This window comes from Lichenostomus cassidix, chromosome 9 (genome assembly GCF_008360975.1).
Source record: "Lichenostomus cassidix isolate B80296 chromosome 9, HeHo_3.0, whole genome shotgun sequence".
Classification (NCBI taxonomy): domain Eukaryota; kingdom Metazoa; phylum Chordata; class Aves; order Passeriformes; family Meliphagidae; genus Lichenostomus; species Lichenostomus cassidix.
In genome coordinates, this window is record NC_139490.1 from 6896392 (window position 1) to 6914817 (window position 18426).

The following is an 18426-nucleotide window of genomic DNA, read 5'->3' on the forward strand; positions in this document are numbered from 1 at the left end:
AAAGCAGAATTGTTTGTCAGACGTGCTAATCCACCAGATGGTGCTGCATGCCTGTGGATTCAGGGGGGATTTGCTGGTGTCTCTTTTAAAGTAGCACCAGTCATTTATCGGCTCTTCAGTTAAAAGGAAATGTAAAATTCCTGTTCTTAAATATATATACACACACACAGACAAAGTGTTTTCTTATTAACATTCCTTTTGGGCTGAATTTTCACTTATGTAGACCACTGTGCCCATTTGTTCAAAAGACTTAAATGTAAAACCACAGTTTCTGGCCTTTAAAAGCCTTAAAGCTTCTCTTGTACCTGTTTTTAAAAAAAAAATTGTTTGTGCCCAATCTCCTTAAACTGTTGCCTGTGTGAAAATAAAGATTTCAATTATTAATTTCTTTCTAATACATGATATTTTTGTTATGTAAAATATGGGAAAATATTTTTCCTGACAGTGCATCTCAGCCATCCCCCCAAAAAAAGACTCATTTAAGGGATTATTGGATTATTTATAACTAACCCAGTGTAGCCAGTTGGTGTCAGTTAATCATTGTTTATAATCAATTTCCCATGTGAACCTGCAAGTGGCAGGGTGTTTGATAATGGCATGTAATGGCCCACACTGTATCTTCTCTTTCAGATGGGTGCACCAAGGCTGCTGACACAATGGAAGAAGCAAAAATAGGAAGAGAGATTGAGAGGACCACACAAGTGAGTGTGAGATCAGAGCATGCAGGAAGGGTGGAGGATCTGGCATGATAACGGCTGAAGGGTTGACTAAAAACTCAATGTCTTTATTGAAACCTGGATCTCCTGACTTGGGTAGGAGAAGCACAGTTGCATAAAAAGGAGGATTGCTCATAATTTAGGTCTGATGTGTTATCAGTTATGTTTACTCTATTGCTAACCAGTGAATGATAGAAATTAACAGCAATTTAATACATTGGTCTCGGATGAAAAAAAAGACAAATATGAGCCAAAAATCAAATACCTCTGAAGTCTGAGGAAGTTTAAATTTGTTCTCTTTGGCCTGTTCTATACTTTTTGCATAGTTGTGCTGGTAAAGGCTGCAATATTGCTGGTCCAGTGCAGTGGCTTTTATGTGCTGGAGATGAGTGCAGAGGACAACAAACCGCATCCTTTTGCTGCAACATTCATTTGAAAAGTTACATTGTCTTACATAGGGTAATTTATTTTACTTGCAGGACCTGAGTTTGCAGCAAGCACAGGGAGGGCAGCTGTGAGAGCAATGCCTTTGGTGCAGGCAGGAGCGATTTGTGGAGGGGCAGAGCAGCCCCTCTGAGCCCCGCCCGGCAAAGGCGCTGCCCGGTGGGGTGGGGTGTGCCTTCTCCAAACACTGCTCAGAAAATGTTCATGTAAAACCATTACCAGGTTTTATTTAATAACCTCCTAACCCTCTCTCTCTCTCCTCCTCCTCCCCTCTGTTCCTCTAATGCCTTTTACAGCTCTTGCTGCACAGCGTGAAGCCTTAGAGCTGTATTCATCAATGACTCACACCCTTGCTTAGGGGCCAATTTTCATGGAAGCTATACAGGAAAATTTTGAAATGCACCTATCTCATGCAGGGCACAAGATGATTTCTCTATTCATTACTATTCCAAAAGGACTTGTTGTCCTTTGGAAATGTTCACATATTACTTACATTTGTGTGTGCATGCATACATGTGCAGAGCTAACTTGCCTTTAGATTTGAGTGGTCTAAAAATAAAAATGTATTATTATTATCATTGACACTAGTCAGCTGAAGAGTAACTAAGGGCCTGCTTACCCTCAGTGGAAGCAGACAAATGCAAAGGAAAATGCAGCATTGTGTGTTAGGTGAGCAAATTCTACAGACTCAAGCACAAAACTTGTTGAAAATTCCCCTTTTGTTTGATGCTATGAGTAGCAGCCTTCTGAGGAATTTGGGAGTAAAGCCAAGGACTTTCTCGGGGAAACAAAACTGCAGTTTTGCCTCCAACAGCTTTCCGTGTTGGTCAAGGTTACAGTACCTTTCTAGAGCACTTCAAGAAAACATTTTCCTTTCCCTTAAGACAGCCCAAATTAAGTCAAGTTTTTAACTTTGAGGGGAAAGAGAGAGGTAAAATCATAGAAATTATTAGCCAAAATGACCTTTCAGTTTAAAATCCATCTGACTGGAGGGGAAACGTTGCTGCAAAATTGCCAGTCATAGCCTAATTGCATTCTCAGGGGTTGCTAATTATATCCAAAATTACTTTAAACAGTTTTGGTGAAGAGACTGAGACTTACTGCTTAGCATAAAGCAGTTTATTTACGCATGTACAAAGTAGCTTACATCCCTAAGGGATTAAACTAATTTCAATATTTTACTGTAAGTTGTTGTAAAAATTGTGTCATGCAATGATGAATCAGAAGTGGTAGGAAAAAGAGGGCAAAATATACTTTTGCTTTTTATAATTTTTCGAACAGGCATTTCAAATTGTAATTCTAAAAATAGCTTTTCCCTTCAATTTGTTTCTTAAACAGAATGGAAAAATCTCTTTCTGCAGATCAGGCCCATCCACTGACATTCATTTCTACCTTCTGTCTATGCAGGTAAGTTCCTCGAGAATGTGTTAAAGATCAGATTTGGGTTTTCTCTATTTGTTGATGATATTTTGCTGAAGGAATTTTGCTAACAAAACCTTTTGCTTGACAGATGAGCTTTGTCCATGGCCTAAAAAGAGAACATTGTCTTACAGGAATGCAGAGAATCACCAAGCTCCACATGTATGTTACGTATATCAGAAAAATTAATGACCCTGTCAGAGCCAAAAATTAGCAGGGAGTCCTCTGAAGGCAGTAGTGTGGTCCTTGTTTTAGAGATGACAAAACAGAGGCATGAGGAAGCTAAGTAAATTCCCTCACATTGCCGAGAATACAAAGTTGGAAATTAGAAATTTTTTATTTGTGTTTTATTTCCAGGCACAACTTTTGCACCTTTGTGAAAGTAATGGCTATTTTGTTTACAATGGGCAGCCTGTATCCAGTTCTTCCTTCCCAAAGTCCATTTGTGCTGTAGAGAATATGTAGGGATTGTGAATGTACTCCTAAGTAGCATTCCACAGTTGAACTAATTGCCAGGCCGAGCGAGGGACCACAGTAAATGGGTGAATAATTTGATCCAAGATGGATTTGTACTCTACCAACACAGCCTGAAATCTTCTAATGCTTTTGGATTTGACTGTGAGCTGTTCATTGTTGTTTGAGCCTGTTCTTTTCTATTACCATATTTTCTCTGGATATCATTTCTGTGTACCTTATCTTTGTATAAAAGGCCACATCTTTACCATATTTCCAGGGAGTAGTCAGTAGAGGCATACAAAATTTACTGCTGTAGACCAAAATATGACAGATAAAGGTAGTGCATTACAAAGTTCTTGCCCTCAATCATGCAGAAGGCTCTATGCTTCTGTGAGCAGTGGTACAAATGTGGCTGCACTGTAATGGGAGAAGGGTTAACAGCTAACCAAGACATTTTCTGCAGCAAAAAGAGATGGAATCTTCTCCAAGCAATTACCTTTTATGTAATAAACAATGTCAGTGGTCAATAGAGGGAGTTTTCTTACCCTAATCTCCTTCCATTTAGCTTAAAATAGAAGTGCTATTAGTTTGACTAGCAGGTTGGTGTATCATGAAGCCTGGTCATACCTGGTTGCATGTTAAATTTAACTGTCAGCAGAAAGGTTGCTCCAGTAGCTTTTGTTTATGCTTTCCTTGAAAAAAATACAATAATACATGCTAGAGCTTCAGTGGTGTTAGGTGCTTCTGTCAGATGTGTCTGTTGGCATGCTGCAGCCTCTTTGGAATACGGAGTGCATTGCTTTTTATTACAGATTATATTGGCATCATGAAGTTGTGAGTAGCTTCTCCTGTACTTTTAGCTTCTATTTGCTCTGAAAATCCAGCTCTAATTACTAATGGATACTTTCCAAAACAATTTCCTTCTGGTAAAGGATGCACATAACCTGTTATCATCAGATATCTGCTGGCAATACACATTGTGCTCTGGCTAACCCTTAAAGGAGGGGGAGGTTTGATAAAAAAGAAAAGCCAAAAGCCATTATATGTGCTTAAGATACTGAGGAATTTAAAGATTACAGCATATCTGTCTTTTTACATATGAACTGTGATTTTTAATGGATGTGATGTTCCTCATGGATGCAGTGAGATATGGCAGAATGGCCCCACAGCTGAGTATTCCATAGCTGAGTAGCCCTCAGCTCAGTTAGAGGACACAGAAAAAACAGAGCTTCAAGGCAGCATGTTTTCTTTGTGTTACATATAAACAGTGCTTCTGTCTACTGTCCTTTCTAGTGGAGTGCAGCTACCGTGATCCCTTTCCTGACCATCAGTTTTCTTGTGTCTTCTTTCTGCTTCCAAAATACATTTATTTGAACCAGAGTTGAAGTAAAAAAAATAAAAATATGGCACAAAATTAGAAATAAAGAAAGTTAGTCCTACTTACTATTATGAAAAGTTATATGTGAAAGCAGTGAAAACTGCAAATGTATCCTTTTAATTTTTCTTCTAATATTGTTTTTATTTTGGTTTTGTTTTCTTTTTGTCACTTTCTTTATAAACAGTGTAATGGTAAAGCAAGGTAAAGCAAGGGCAGTGCCATAGAAGGCCAGAGACCTTCCAGTTACAGTTAGGTGATCAAAGAGAGAAGCCTTAGCCTGACCTTAGCCACAGCCATTCCCAGCCCTTTGCTGAAATCTCAGGCAACTGCAATGTCTTCTGTTCCCTGCTTGTGTTTGTGAATTCTCAGCACTTGAATCTTGCTGTTTCTGGCTCATAAAATCCCGTGACTGTAGTAAGCTTCTTCATTTTCTTTCTCTTTTTGGCGCTACTGAAGGAATCAGAACACTTTTAATTGTTTATTCCTTAGCAGTTCAGTATTTTGTGGAAGGAAATTGGTCTTCTCCCTGCCAGCATCTGTGGAGCCAGAGAACACCCCAGAGTTGTCAAGGCAACAGCTTTTGCTTGGGGAGCTGCAAAAGAGAAAGAGACAAGAATGTCCTCTGGAGAACCAGGTCTTTTGTTGCAGGGCACAAAACCTGTGAGTGATCCCTTTACTGCAAACACCATCTACAGATGGGTCAGGGAAAGCAGAAGTTACTCCCAGTGTAACATAAGGAGGTGGAGCTTCTGAGAACAGCATCCTGATGTACACTCAGGTCTAGAATCACAGGCCCAAACTGGGCTTCTCTTCAGTGTGTTCTGTTGTGGAAGGTCATATTGAAATACTGGCATAAATCAAGTGTTCTTAGGCTTTTGGGGGGAAAAGGGAGCTTGGTTCTCTTTACTACCTAGAACTTTTAGCAAGCAAAACTTTCTATTTAAAAATTTTATCACTGTTCAGTGCTCCAGAAGGGTGTCTAACTACTAACTGGATTCTTGTGGTGATCTTGCTTGCCTCTGCTGGGAGATTTTCTTCTCATGCTGGGCAAACCTTAAAAACCATGAACAAACTAGCTTAAGGCACAGGGCTCACCTGAACCAACAGACCTGTGCTACAATTTACATGGTACAGACTGTGGGCTGCATGAACTCAACATGGAAAATGCCACTGCAAGAGTGCTAGAAATGCAAACCTAGCAAAAGTTCCTTCATTCTGTCCCAAGGGCAGGATCCAAGTATTCTGTCTGCATTGTGGTATTCCTGGTATTTCTTCTACTTCAACAGCCAACAGTTAGAAAATCTTGCACCTGTATATTATGGTTGGAATACTCCTGTATTTCTCTGGAGGCATGAATATGCATTTGCCATTGGACATACAATGAGGCTACCAAGGGTTTAACAAAGTATTTAGCATGGGGAGATCAGATGGCCCCAAGACTTGTTGCTGTGCTTAGTATTTGGCATGCAGTGTCACCATCTTCATGCAGTAGCTACTTGATGTCTCTGAAGTGCATATTTGTTGTCATGTTACTGCTATGTGCATAGTAAAATGCTATATAGGACATAGCATAATCTTGTTTGATATTATGATCCTGTAATTTCCTTTAAAAAGATTAATCTTGTAAATACTGTAAAGTTATATTAGTAGTTGCAGTAAGCTGTTTAAGATTTATGCAGCAGCATTATTTATATTTATAGTCAGTGACCTTGATACCTTCTACTTAAAATTGAGATATTTTTATGTTACTTTGTTTCTTTATTTTTATTGGCCGTGGTTAAAAACAAACAAACAAAAAAACCCAACAAAACCCCACCCCAAACAAATAGACCAAAACACTGTTAGATTTTTGATTTTCAAAAGATCTTCCAAACTTTTACAAACTGTGATACACAGAGATTTTGGAGGCTATTTTACTTACTGCCATTTCGTGTAGTCATTTCAGTCATTAGGGAGTGAGTAAGGTACACCTAGAGAGACAGGACATTATCTGTGTATTAGCCTCTTTGAAGTGCATTTTATTGTTGTATCAGTCATTTTAGAATAAGGTTCTGAGCCTAAGAGCACAGATGAAAATATATACAATCCCTTTAAAAGGTGGAATATTTGAATTTAGGTTGCAACATAGTTGCATGAAATTATCACTCCTGTCATGTCAGCTGAAATATCAGAAATCCTATTTCTAATCCCTTCCATGTAATGTGGCACAGGGACATAGATACATATCAGCCACAAAGAGACACAGCACAGCCTTTCCGCCAGGCTCTGCAGGCTGCCTACAATTCAATCCCCCTTCTTCAGCCTCTCCACCCACTGGTTGAGCCTCTTGTTGCCCTTCCAACACCTAATGCACTCCTGACACAATGGAGGGAGGGCAGGAGCAGTGTGGTGAAAAATTAGACACTGCAGACAAAACCTTGACAGACTGTCTTCCTCTCAGTGCCACAATATGAACTGGCCAAGTGAAAAGTGATGGCCATTATCCTGTCTCACTGAATGACTTAAATGACTTACAGCCACATGCAGAGAAAGTTCTTTGGGCTGTTTCCACGTGGATTTTTAATTTAATTTGCATGATAAGATGTACAAGGCAGGTTTTTACAGATTGAGCAGCTTCATTTTCCCCTAACTCCTGTGTAAAGTAAGGATAATTTCACTGAAGTCATCTGAGTAAATTCATTATCAAATGGGTGTTGGGAGAGCACTTTCACAGTCCTTGGGCAACTTTCCAGTCGTTGCTCCTCAATGCTCACAATAGGTTCCTATTTACATCTTCCCTGAGGCTGAGGTTTCTGGGCACGCTGGGCACTCATCCAGCACTGCACATCTCAGGAAAGATGTCTCCTTATGGATTGTATCACTGTTGTACAGGACATCACCTGACTCAACAGCCAGGAGTCTCATGCACCCAAGCAGCTTCTATATTGACAACAATCTGGAAAATGTAGGTATTCTAATAGGCACAGTGTTGTATTTACAACTTTACAAATACTGCCTCAGGTTCACGTGAATGTTTTGCCTTTGTCATTCCAGGCTAGTACCTATATTCAGGGATGCTGGCCACTCCTCTCTTTCTGTGCTTTGTCACTAATCTTGACTTGAGATACTTTTCTCTCTGAAAGCTTCACTAAAATCGATAAACTCCTATGAAAAGTTTCAATTCAGAGAACTGATTTCTTGAAGAATTCCCAGCAAGTGCTTTACAAAAGCTCTGAGAAAAGCAACTGATCTCTGCCTCCCTGTCCAGTGACTCCAGCTAATTCAAAAGCATATCCATGGGCTTGAGAAGAGCAGCTGTATGAGCAGAAGCAGCCAGAGACTAAGAGAGGAGAGGAGAGGAGAGGGACCAAGAGCTGTGTAATGCTGTAATTGTTGTATCACATGGGAATTTGAGGCACCAAGCCTGGCTGTTCCCTGTGGCTACAGCTTCTGGAGCCTGACCTGACCAGTAAATCCTTTAATTGCTTACAACTGGGCCATACTTTTATACTTTTACAGAAGCCAGGAGAAAGCTGCTTGGACCCACTCACCAGTTGCTGTCAGTGTATACAGCTGAAGTATGACTTGAGAGGCAGCAGCAGATGCTGTTTGTCTTGTATTTATTCCTAATGGACCTAAGATACTGTAGAAAGTGCAAGCCAAAAAAAAAAAAAAATCAGATTGTTGCAAGTGCAACATACCAGAAACTGCTTTCTTCCCTTTGCAGTATTTAGCAATCTCTTCCTGTTTATTATTTCTGGTGGAAACAAAATCTTACCACAAAACTAGCCAATAATTCATATGCCTGAATCCATGTTCATCCTTCCAGCAGCATCTTCCATCTTTTCTCCCTTCCTTCTCTTTTTGGGAATTTGTGGTTAGGCAGCATTTATAGTAAAATAATATTTTTATGAATTATTACTTGCAGAAAACCAAATAATAATGTGTGCTGTTTTTCATTTTTTTTCACCTTTGTTCTGATGTGCTAAAATCATGTTTTTTGGCAGTTGAGCACTCTGTTGATGAAGCCTGAAGTACATGACAATATGACTGAAATTCATTATCAAGCAAAGAGTGTAGTGAACTTTGCAGCAAATCATCACAAAGTAATCTTGCTTTTCTCTCTGGTCTTACTCTAAATGTGATTTGCACTCTTATGGAAAGAGGACTTTGTGCTGGTTTTGATGTTACATACAAATAGTCTTGCTTTGTAAAATTCCCATTATGCCTGTTTACGTTTAGCAGCAGTGCTATTGATTCAAGCTGTACTGATTGGAAAGCAGAAGTCTTTAACGCTAAGCCCCTTCAAAGTTTTTCATAAATTTGTGGCATTTTTCCAGCGTTGCTCACAAAACAGCATAGAGATGCTGGAAGGAAATGCTCCAGCTGCAGGGATAAGTGGAGCCAAAAAGTAACATCCAAATAGAAATTATCCAGTTCGTGATTTCACTTTGATCACCAGATGTTTGCCATGTGACTTCAGCATGAGAGAACACAAGAGAGGAGAATGTGATGGTGTGGTACTTAGCTTAAATCTAACACAAGGGCTCATAGCTCAGCAACTGTTATACACACACAGATATTGGCTTTTTCCATTTCTTGAGAAATTCCTTGTTTTATCATGATATTGATTACAGCAAACTATGTCCTCATGCCAGGTTTTGCTTTGGTCTCTCAATTCTTTAAGCTCTGAAAGGCTGTGGAAGCAGAGCAAGATACACTCCAGATTAATTGTATAGTTTACTCTGGTTTGGTTGGTAATTTGTCTCTATGAAGAGCCTGGTTAGTGATGTTAGCAAATCATAAAGAGCACTATTCTCCACCCTTCAGGGTTTCAGATTTAGATTTGTATTTTTTCCTAGTTTTAGCATTGGCCGTCATTTGATTTAACTTCCTCCGATACAGTGTACTTGAAGAAGCTTTTTTCAGCTTCTCTTATTTAAGAATTAGTTGAGCCATTTCAAAGTGCATAGAATTAAAAGGCCATTTTAGAATTTTGGAGTTGTAGCCCTTTATCATCTCTGTCAACCATCTCATATAGAGCAAAGCCCCATCTCAAATCTTCTTACAGGTTTTGCTCTTACTAACCTCACAGGATGGCTGATGCAAACTCTGGGTGCTCCAGGGATTAAAAAGTCTCTTGAAATGTCCATTCTAAACTTATCCAGGGTCTGTTTATAGCTACTTATTCTCATAACTGAAAAATTATATAATTCATGCCATGGAATTTTTAACTGAATTTGAACTTAATCTCTATGTATGGCTATCCCAAAGCAGGAGTTTTTGCCCTCCATCCTCTCCCACCTGGCCAGACATTTTTGTCTCTTGCTGCCTCAGGTATTTGCCAGTTCCTTTACTGATCTATGTCAGTACCTTAGTGTGACAAAAGCCTGGTTTTGAAGGATATTTTTATGCTGGAATAGGAACTAGGACAGCTCAGCAAGTGGCCTGGGAAGCATATAGAGAGGCAGGGCCTGGCAGTTACATTTTTGGCTTAGGTTGCTGCGGAAATACAGCCTCAAGTCTAGATTATTAGTCTTATTATTTATCACTATATATAATATATATTATGATGTGAATTTTTAATTAAGTCAACTTCATTTTTCACTAGTGCAACAGCATAGATTTCATTAATCATATAAATTCCCACTTTTCTTTCTTACATGAAAGTTTCTTACTTGTGAACTTCCTTGACCTACTTTGCAGTCCTAACAGCAAATACCATTGATCCTCTTTATCTGTTAACCTCTGAAATGTGTGATATAGACTTATAACATAGGTTTTAATGTAAGATGAAATAATGCCACCTATTATTTTGGAATCTGAACATAAAATATGTGTTTTATAATAGGTGCTTTTATGTGAAACAAAGTGTTCTTAACATTTTTAACAATTTCTCAATGTACTGTCTCCACCCTTCACTGTGGTATTTTGCATATGTCTGGGATTTCTGGGTCTGTTTCTCACAGCAGTGTTGAGAAAATTTCATGCTTTCACATTTTTCAGCTGTAATACTATTTACTTTGAAGAGAACTGAATATCCTCTAGTATTCTGCCAGGTCCCTCTCTAGACTTCCACACTGAGGTAGTTTTATTTGATCCTTTTATGTGAAAGATTAAATTTCCTCGTGTTGTATGGTGAGATACCAATGCTTATTTTCAGGAAATTATCTCATGGAATGTTCTGTGTTCTAAATTATTTGCACTCAAATCCAAAATGCCAGGAGCCTTTGTTTCAGTAACAGAACATCTGATTTGCTCTTGTGGTTCCAGGGGATGTCCATTCCCCAATATTTACATAAGTTCTCCATCTTCCATTATGGAGCCAACCCCTTAATTCTTACTTAGCAAAAAATACAAATAATTAAGAATACTAATATTCCAAAGATAAATGGATAAACTAGCATCGAGTTGATTGCTGGGAAGGAATTGACAGAGAGATTTTGAATGCTCATTTGTTTTCAGGTATATGAGTTTGAACTGAACTTAAGGCATTTAATCCAAAACTTTATGCAATTTAGTAATTCTTGACTTTCTTAAATGTTCATTTAACTTACCATAGGAATGCTGCAGGTATTTCAGAGCCTGATCACACCTTTCTATGTTCAAATATTCAGTGTCTCCAGTGAGGAATTTTACATTGTGATAGGAGTTTTGACTGAGCAGAGGAAGCTGGATCAGTCCCACATGTTGTAGAGACTTAAAATCAGGAATTAATATGCAGCAAAGCTGTGACAGTGGCTTTAATTCTACTCACATTAATTTTCACTGTTATTATTAATTAAACCCTGAAAATCAGGGATTTAATGGAAACTCTGACAGACCTTTAATTATAGCATTTCAACAGTCTTATAGTATAGGATGTCCTCTACTAGTGCACAGGACATTCTGTACTTGAGACGGTATAAAAAGAAGTCATAGTTTTTGGTGTACTTTGTGTTCAGAACATTTTTTAATTCTTGACAGGCTTTTGCTCAGTGTTGTCTGCTGCATCCAGGTAAGTTACACAGAGTGAATACTTGAACTGTTGTGTTCAAGAACAGTTTGGAAATAGAATTTAAAAATTTTTTAAATGCAGTTGCTCATTATTGTTTAAAACCATCTGTCGTTGTAGGAGAATGCATTTCAGTCTATGGGTTTCTCACAAGCTATTTGTGTAGCAGAGTGTGTGATGCTCACAGATATGTCTACAACTTGAATTATTTAGATTGCAAATTTCTGACAGGAAGGACAACCTTTTTTTTTCCATTTGTCTGCCATCTGCCATAGTGGGGTCCTGACCAGAATTCCTATGTGGACCCATAATATAAGCCATAATATAAGCTATAACATATAGCCACATGCTCTCTCTGCTTCTGTTATGCCACTCTGGCACTTATTCAGTCATCTTCTCAATCAGTTAACGAGCCTCAACTCTCAGGAAACTAATCTTACCCAAAAAAGTGGATGGTTTTCTCCTGGTTTATTCCTGTGAACTGAAATATGGAGGTAGAGGAAGAGCAGGGGGGCTCCCCATGGTGGCAGGGAGCTGTTGGATTTTCAGGGCTGTAGTATGAAACAACAGCCTGAGAGCTGGCCAGCATTGTGTGTCTCTAGTCCCTCCTGAGAATGCAGTGTGAAATAAAATAACACCTACGACAGAAAACAAATAAATAAGCATTTTATGTAAATTTAGGGAAAAACTCCTCCAAAATAATTGCTTTAGGTCATTAGGAAAGACGCTTTAGTGTAAGAACTACAGAGACTTCTTCTGAGCAGGACCAGCATTGACTGGCTGGGTTTAGCCAAGCGCTGGGGATGTCAGCTCAGGACCAAATTGTTGTTAGCATTAGGAAATTGCCTGCTGTGTGGATGGGCTTAATGCACTATTATACGGTGTGGATGCAAATTTAATGGGCTTGAAAATAGAGAAATTGAGCCTGAAACCTGTAGGGCATGTCCTTGGCCCAAACTAACCCTCACCACTTCTAAGCAGTCAGTCTAGTCAGACAAGTGGAAGGTATTAAACCAGTGGCTGATTAGAATCAGGACTCTGTTACTTAAAAAGGAGCTTTGGCTGGCCAGGTGGCCACAATGGCTTTTTGATTTTTATTTTCTTTTGTATTTGTATTTTTTTCAAGGAGCAGAGCAGCCATCCATTTAAATGCACACGAAATACAAACCCAAAGTGTTAAAATGACATTTAGAAATAGTGTAACAGTACAGACAATGTTAAAAGAATGCAATTTGAGAAGGTGTCCTTCCTCACGCAGTAATGGGATTGCCACTGTTGCTCAGCACATCACAAGAAAGTTTTATCTTAAAAGAGCAAAATAATATCATTAACAGAAAATTAAACTTAAAGTCACCATGAACTGTGGACTTAAAAGACCCTCAAGAAATGAAAACCAATTGTCTGTTGGAAAACCAGGAGGTCAAGTAGTCATTGACCAACCAAAAGCTGCACCGATTGCTGAAACGTACAGTACTTTCAAATCCAATTAACTGTTTCAAGCAGACAGTCCTCATTTTCTCTTTCATCAGGAAGGGAAATTTGTAATCATATATTCCAATGAAAGTTAAGTTGTTTTGATCTGATAATTGTCAGATGTATTTATCTTAATTTGTAAGTTTTTAATGCTAAAGCTCCAAGCTGTTCAGATATAACAGAAGTACTGGGAAATGAGGTACAAAATGCTGGAATTCAAATTAACCAATAAATATATTTTAATATATATCAGCAGGACTCTAGAGGATTCCATTAATGTTGAAAAATAGAAAGGATTTAGGTTAATTTGGTAAGAAGGCAGGTCAGAACGTTTACAACAGTGGCATAGAATTGTATAGAGATGCAAAATTTTTCAAGAGAGCAGAATTTTTTCAAAAACGCTGACTCTAGCTGTCACAGCCCTGCCTTGGTTAAATCCAGTGGAGAGATATGAGGACTTTCTAATTTGCTTTCCCTCTATTTTAATAATAGCTGTGCATAAGTAATTTATGAAAGGCCAACCAGGCAGTGGGCAACAGAAAATTAAACTCATTTTATCTGAAAGCAGGTGGATTTCTATATATCATTAGCATGCATAGAATTCTCACAATGTTATTTCTCATACTGATGGAATGTAACCAAATAATATATGAGTTTTTTGCTTATGCACGAGTGAAATTTTTAGATAAAAGTGCCAGCCCCAATGGCAATTTTCTGCAAAACGAAAACTAATTCTGCGAAGCTTCTTATTACTGGGAAGACTCATTTGGCTTGCATTAGAGACTGACATAAGTGACTTTAGGATTTTACTAACAGATTAGATGAGATGTGCTATATGCAGTAATATCATTAGAGAATGTAGCAGCAAAAGCAGAAGAGTTTGTGGCACTTAAGGACACTGGCACAAGTAAATTGTTTTCATTTATGACAAGCTTTTAAATTATTTTTTTTCTCCTGATGAGAATATGTTTTAGTTTTAGGTTTCCCTCACCCTTACCCAAGACTGAAAAAAAAGCTTCTGCCTGAATTATTGCTCATATTATTTCATCCCCTGATACCAAATCTATTGTATATGCCTGCCTTATCATCTGTATCACCTTGAGAGGGGCTAGATTTTTATGAAGAAAACAATGCTAAAACTAAATAAATGTATTTTCAGTGTTTTTCTAACCTTAATAAGGACAGAGAAGCAAACCACATATTTCTCTACTTTCTGTATTTTCACTATTCATTAACTGAAATATATTTGCAATCTCTCCACATATCGTTCAAAGTATTTTAAACCAGAAACAGATATGCTGCAATCATCTCACTTAACCAAGTGCAGTTTTCCTTTTCTTACCTCATAAAAGTCTGTTAGGAGTTTGGTTGTTTTTAATTATGATACCCAAAGGTACATCCTGCATAAGACTTTCCACTCTTACATCTTGTTTGACAATAAATGGCATCTGCCAAGCAGTATTTTTCTCTGAGGCAAGAAGGAGTAAAAGACTATGCTAAATCCTATCCCATATAATATTTTTTATATCATGTTTTACAATGAGGATGAAGGAGCAAATAGTTTGTCTCAAGGTGAAACTTTCCATGTTATTTTCTTTTTTTTAAATTCAAGGAGCAATAGTAGCAGCTGCTGGGTGTTAGCAGTAACTACTCTTTAATGGTTATGTTGGCTTGTACTGCCAACTTTGTAGTTCGCAATATATTTTGTCCACATTTGAATTTCAAACAAGAAGGAAGATACGACTGTGTTGTTGGAGCCAATAGCACTGACCCAAGTCATATGACAGAGACAGTCCTTTGTAACCCTGGCCCATGTGAGGGGACAGTGTCCAGCTGTTCTTAAGCTGTTTATTCAATTTCTTACATCAGCACTCACGTATGTCACACTTACATGACTTTTTTATATTACATGACTATTTTATTGGTTTACTTTGATAGCAAAGTTTATATTGTCCTCCTTAGTCAGTACTTTTACAGAGCTATCTTGACTACCAAAGGCCCTAAGGAGCAGGAAAATAAAATCCTGAGGCAAACTGCATGGGTGTAAATGTAGAATGACTGTGTTTACTTCAGTGAAGCTAATCTGGGTATGTAGTGCTCTGCTAAAAAAGCTGAGTTTGATGCAATGCTACCAATATTGAAAACAGACTTGAAAGTGAAGAGAAACATAAGTTCTCAGGGGAAAATGTTGGTGTTTGCCATACTGAGGCAGATGCAAAATACTGCTGGCGTCAATAGACTTCCTTGAGACATTGCTCAGCACAAACAGGGCTTGGCTCTGCTGTGCCATGGGCTCAGCAAGTGTATTAAATCATAAGGATTAGAATTCCAGTGGTAACATTCAAACGGATACATTGCAATGCTCTTTACATACTCTGGCTTGTAAAATCCCTCCCTGTTGCATTTGCCACTGTTAGCAAATGTGTAAGAGAGAGAGAAGAAATAACTGAAAAAATATAAAAATTCTGTGACTTCTGTAGTGAGGTGCAGGGGTATCTTGCCAGCATCTGCTGAGATCTGAGTATGTCCTCATTCCTGATCAGTCCTTCCCCATTCTGTGTTCCTCTCTAACAAATAAACTGACCAGTAGTAATTTTTATGTTAACACTTAGCATAGAAACTTAGGACAAGACTATCTGAAGCATCTTAGACCACTAAATCTGTTTCTGGCAGACAGTTCAAGCTGTGTCACGTAATTCTGATCATAAATATCTGAAATTCCATCTTAAATCAAGTTAGGTTCTCTGCCCTCACATTCTCTACTGGAAAGCTGATCCAAGACATCCCTCCAGGAAAAATTTTGACCAACCAAATATACCATCAAGTTTGTTCCAGTGCTGTCTCCTTCCTTTATTAACTTTGCTCAAATATATACGAATTTTATAGTAGGCCTGAACAGTAGATCTGGAGCTCTGCTCTGCTGTTCCACAGACTGCCCAGATACTTCCTGAGTCTTCTGGCATTATCCAATTGCACATTCGAACAAATGACTCTTAGAAAAGCTAGTTCAACTCCTTCAGTGCTAGGAAATGCTTTTTCCTATATAATATTCCCATTTTCTAACAGCCTTCTGATACATACGGAGGGCCTACAAGAGAGCTGGAGAGGGACTTTAGGCAAGAGCATGTAGTGATAGGACAAGGGGGAATGGCTTCAAACTGACTGAAGGCAGGTTTAGTTTGGATATTAGGAAGAAATTCTTCCCTGTGAGGGTGCTGAGGCCCTGAAGCTGTGGCTGCCCCATCCCTGGAAGTGTCCAAGGCCAGGCTGGATGGAGCTTTCAGAATCCTGGTGTGGTGAAAGGTGTCCCTGCCCATGGAAGGGGGTTGGAGATGATCTTTAAAGTTCTTTCCAACCCAAACCATGCTGTGATTCTGTGATTTACCTTTGATGCTTTACAGCTTTGGATTGTGAGGGCTTCAGCGCTTACAGCCTTAACTGTGAGACTTCTGTAGGGTAGTACAAAGTATTTAAGTTGATTATAGCAGTGATCAGAGCATCAACAAAAGACAGAAGTGAGAACAAAGTAGATAATATGGTGGAAGAACATTGGAATAATTTTTCATTGCAAATGGACTAAAAGAAGGTGTACATTTTTCTCAGTTTGCACCTTCTTTTTTATCATATTTTATTCCCTACTCAGAAAATCAAAGTCAAAACAGGCATATGGATATATCTTTATTTTCCCCCATTTTCATTTAAATATACAACATTTGAGGGCATTCAAGTATCTGCTTTTTATTTGCAGCCAGCAATCAAAAAGTATTTTCGCTGTGTTATTAAAAACTGAAAAATAAATACTATATTTTTAATCTTAAGCGTTTTAAAAATGGAAGGAGATACCAGTGAGTGTCAGTAAGTCTATCTCTAAGTTGCTTGTGTTGACATACTGCTGAAGGCTAAAAACAGCTTATACAGATTTTATTTGTTTATAGGGCAAATTATAAAATGTTCCACTGAAATAAGTAATGACAATTTTTGTCCACATAAATGTGCATGTAAATGTAATGATGTTTGTTGTCATTTCAACATGACTACCATTATTGAAATAGAAGAGCCAGTACTAATTCTTGCTGTCATATTTCTTAAAAAATGAAAATAAGGCATTTAAAGAAGCGTCAAGGTTTTCAGTGTAGATCATTCATCTCCTGCATGCTCTTAGAATAACACCCTCAGCAAAACAGACAGACAAAAGCTAACTAGAGTTCTGCTTTCTAATCTTTTTAAGAAACATACATTTGAAGATATTTTCCAACTTCAGAGTGTTCTGGAACTCAGTGAGACCATAATGAATAAGATGTGAAGTTTTGTCATTGTCTTATAGGTTGTGTAACCTGGGCACAGGGTAAAAACCTGCTAAAGTCTGCCTTTGATCTCATCTCATCTCATCAGCCAAAGGAAAACCTCCTCTTTAGCTGAATACTTGGAAGTGCCATGCTGAGCTCTCATGCTGCCCACCCCCCTGTGGGACTATCTACAGGACAATTACTGACCCCAACATGCAGGCCTCAAACCTGAGCTTCTGTGCAATTTCAACATAGCAATGTTTTTACAAACTCCTTGGAAATGTGTTCCTCTCCCTCCCTTCCCTCATCAGTCCTGGCCCTTGGCCAGTTGGCTGTAGCGTGATCAGGAATGGAATGCAAAATTATAATTTCTAGATATTAATTACTATTTTGAAAAGGTTCTATGGCTGAGTGGATTTAAGAGTTGAGAAATCTTGAATTCTAATCTTGCTTTTTCCACTAAAGTGGCATGTGACCCCAGGCAGAGTTGGGCAGGGAGGGTGGCATCACCTGTTTTTTGAAGCAACATCTTAATTTTTTGTGCCTAGGTATCCATGCCTTTAAAAGGCCTGAGTATTCACACAGGTTGAAAACAATTTCAGCTTAAAACTGCAAGCATGCAAAGTCTTTGAAATGGGATACCTCATGTGTTCCAGAAAGCAAAATCTGACTTTGAAACATTTTCTTTTCTCTGTGCCTCAGTTTCCCCCAGGTTCCAGCAGGATGAGACAGAGCTTATGACAGGAGTGTAAGACAGATACTTGTTTCTTATTATCTGTGAGAGACTTTGAATATATGAATGTTAGTAAATATTACCGTGTGCTTTTCCATTCCAGGGGCTCACAAAGTGCTGTGCAGTAGGACAGGCAGCAGTCCCTGCACCACACATGGACACAGCTCCAATGACTATTTCTGCAAGTTAGGGACTCTTTCTAACCAGTGACTCTCTGGAGCAGCAGAGCAGGGTCAGGGATACAAGGCTGTTTCCCTCATGGAGTAGAAATCTGGAAGATGAAACTGTAGGTTCAGGTGAATCCAGGAGCGCTGTGCTGGTTTCTGCCTAGGTTAATCCAACAGATCTTTTGCTAACTATAAAATACATCTCTATGAGATAAGCAAACACAAAACCAGCAAGCCACACAGAGTTATGAGACTTATTTTGGGGAAATAGCTCTGATAGAGGTCCAAGACATAGCTCTGATCATAAAACTCAGGAAAAATATCGGGAAAGTTTTCTTCTTCCCTTTTAAATTGATTGACTCCCCGGCCACTGCTTTAATT

The 18426-nt window shown here is 38.5% G+C and overlaps 1 protein-coding gene across 5 annotated transcripts in view; it reads left to right on the top strand.

The window, feature by feature from the left end:
• The window catches only part of LOC146433135 (uncharacterized), a 50721-nt gene that overhangs the window by 1911 nt on the left and 30384 nt on the right, over window positions 1–18426 (top strand). For 2 of the 5 annotated variants that reach the window (XM_085069109.1, XM_085069108.1), the window contains exons 2-4: window positions 631–701; window positions 2499–2567; window positions 2671–2741. In XM_085069109.1, the coding sequence (XP_084925235.1) occupies window positions 657–701; window positions 2499–2567; window positions 2671–2741 (185 nt within the window). In that variant the 5' untranslated portion in view covers window positions 631–656. Of the gene's footprint in view, window positions 1–630; window positions 702–2498; window positions 2568–2670; window positions 2899–18426 lie in introns of those variants that run through there. The other 3 variants (XR_014854005.1, XR_014854003.1, XR_014854004.1) reach the window with 2 other exon arrangements.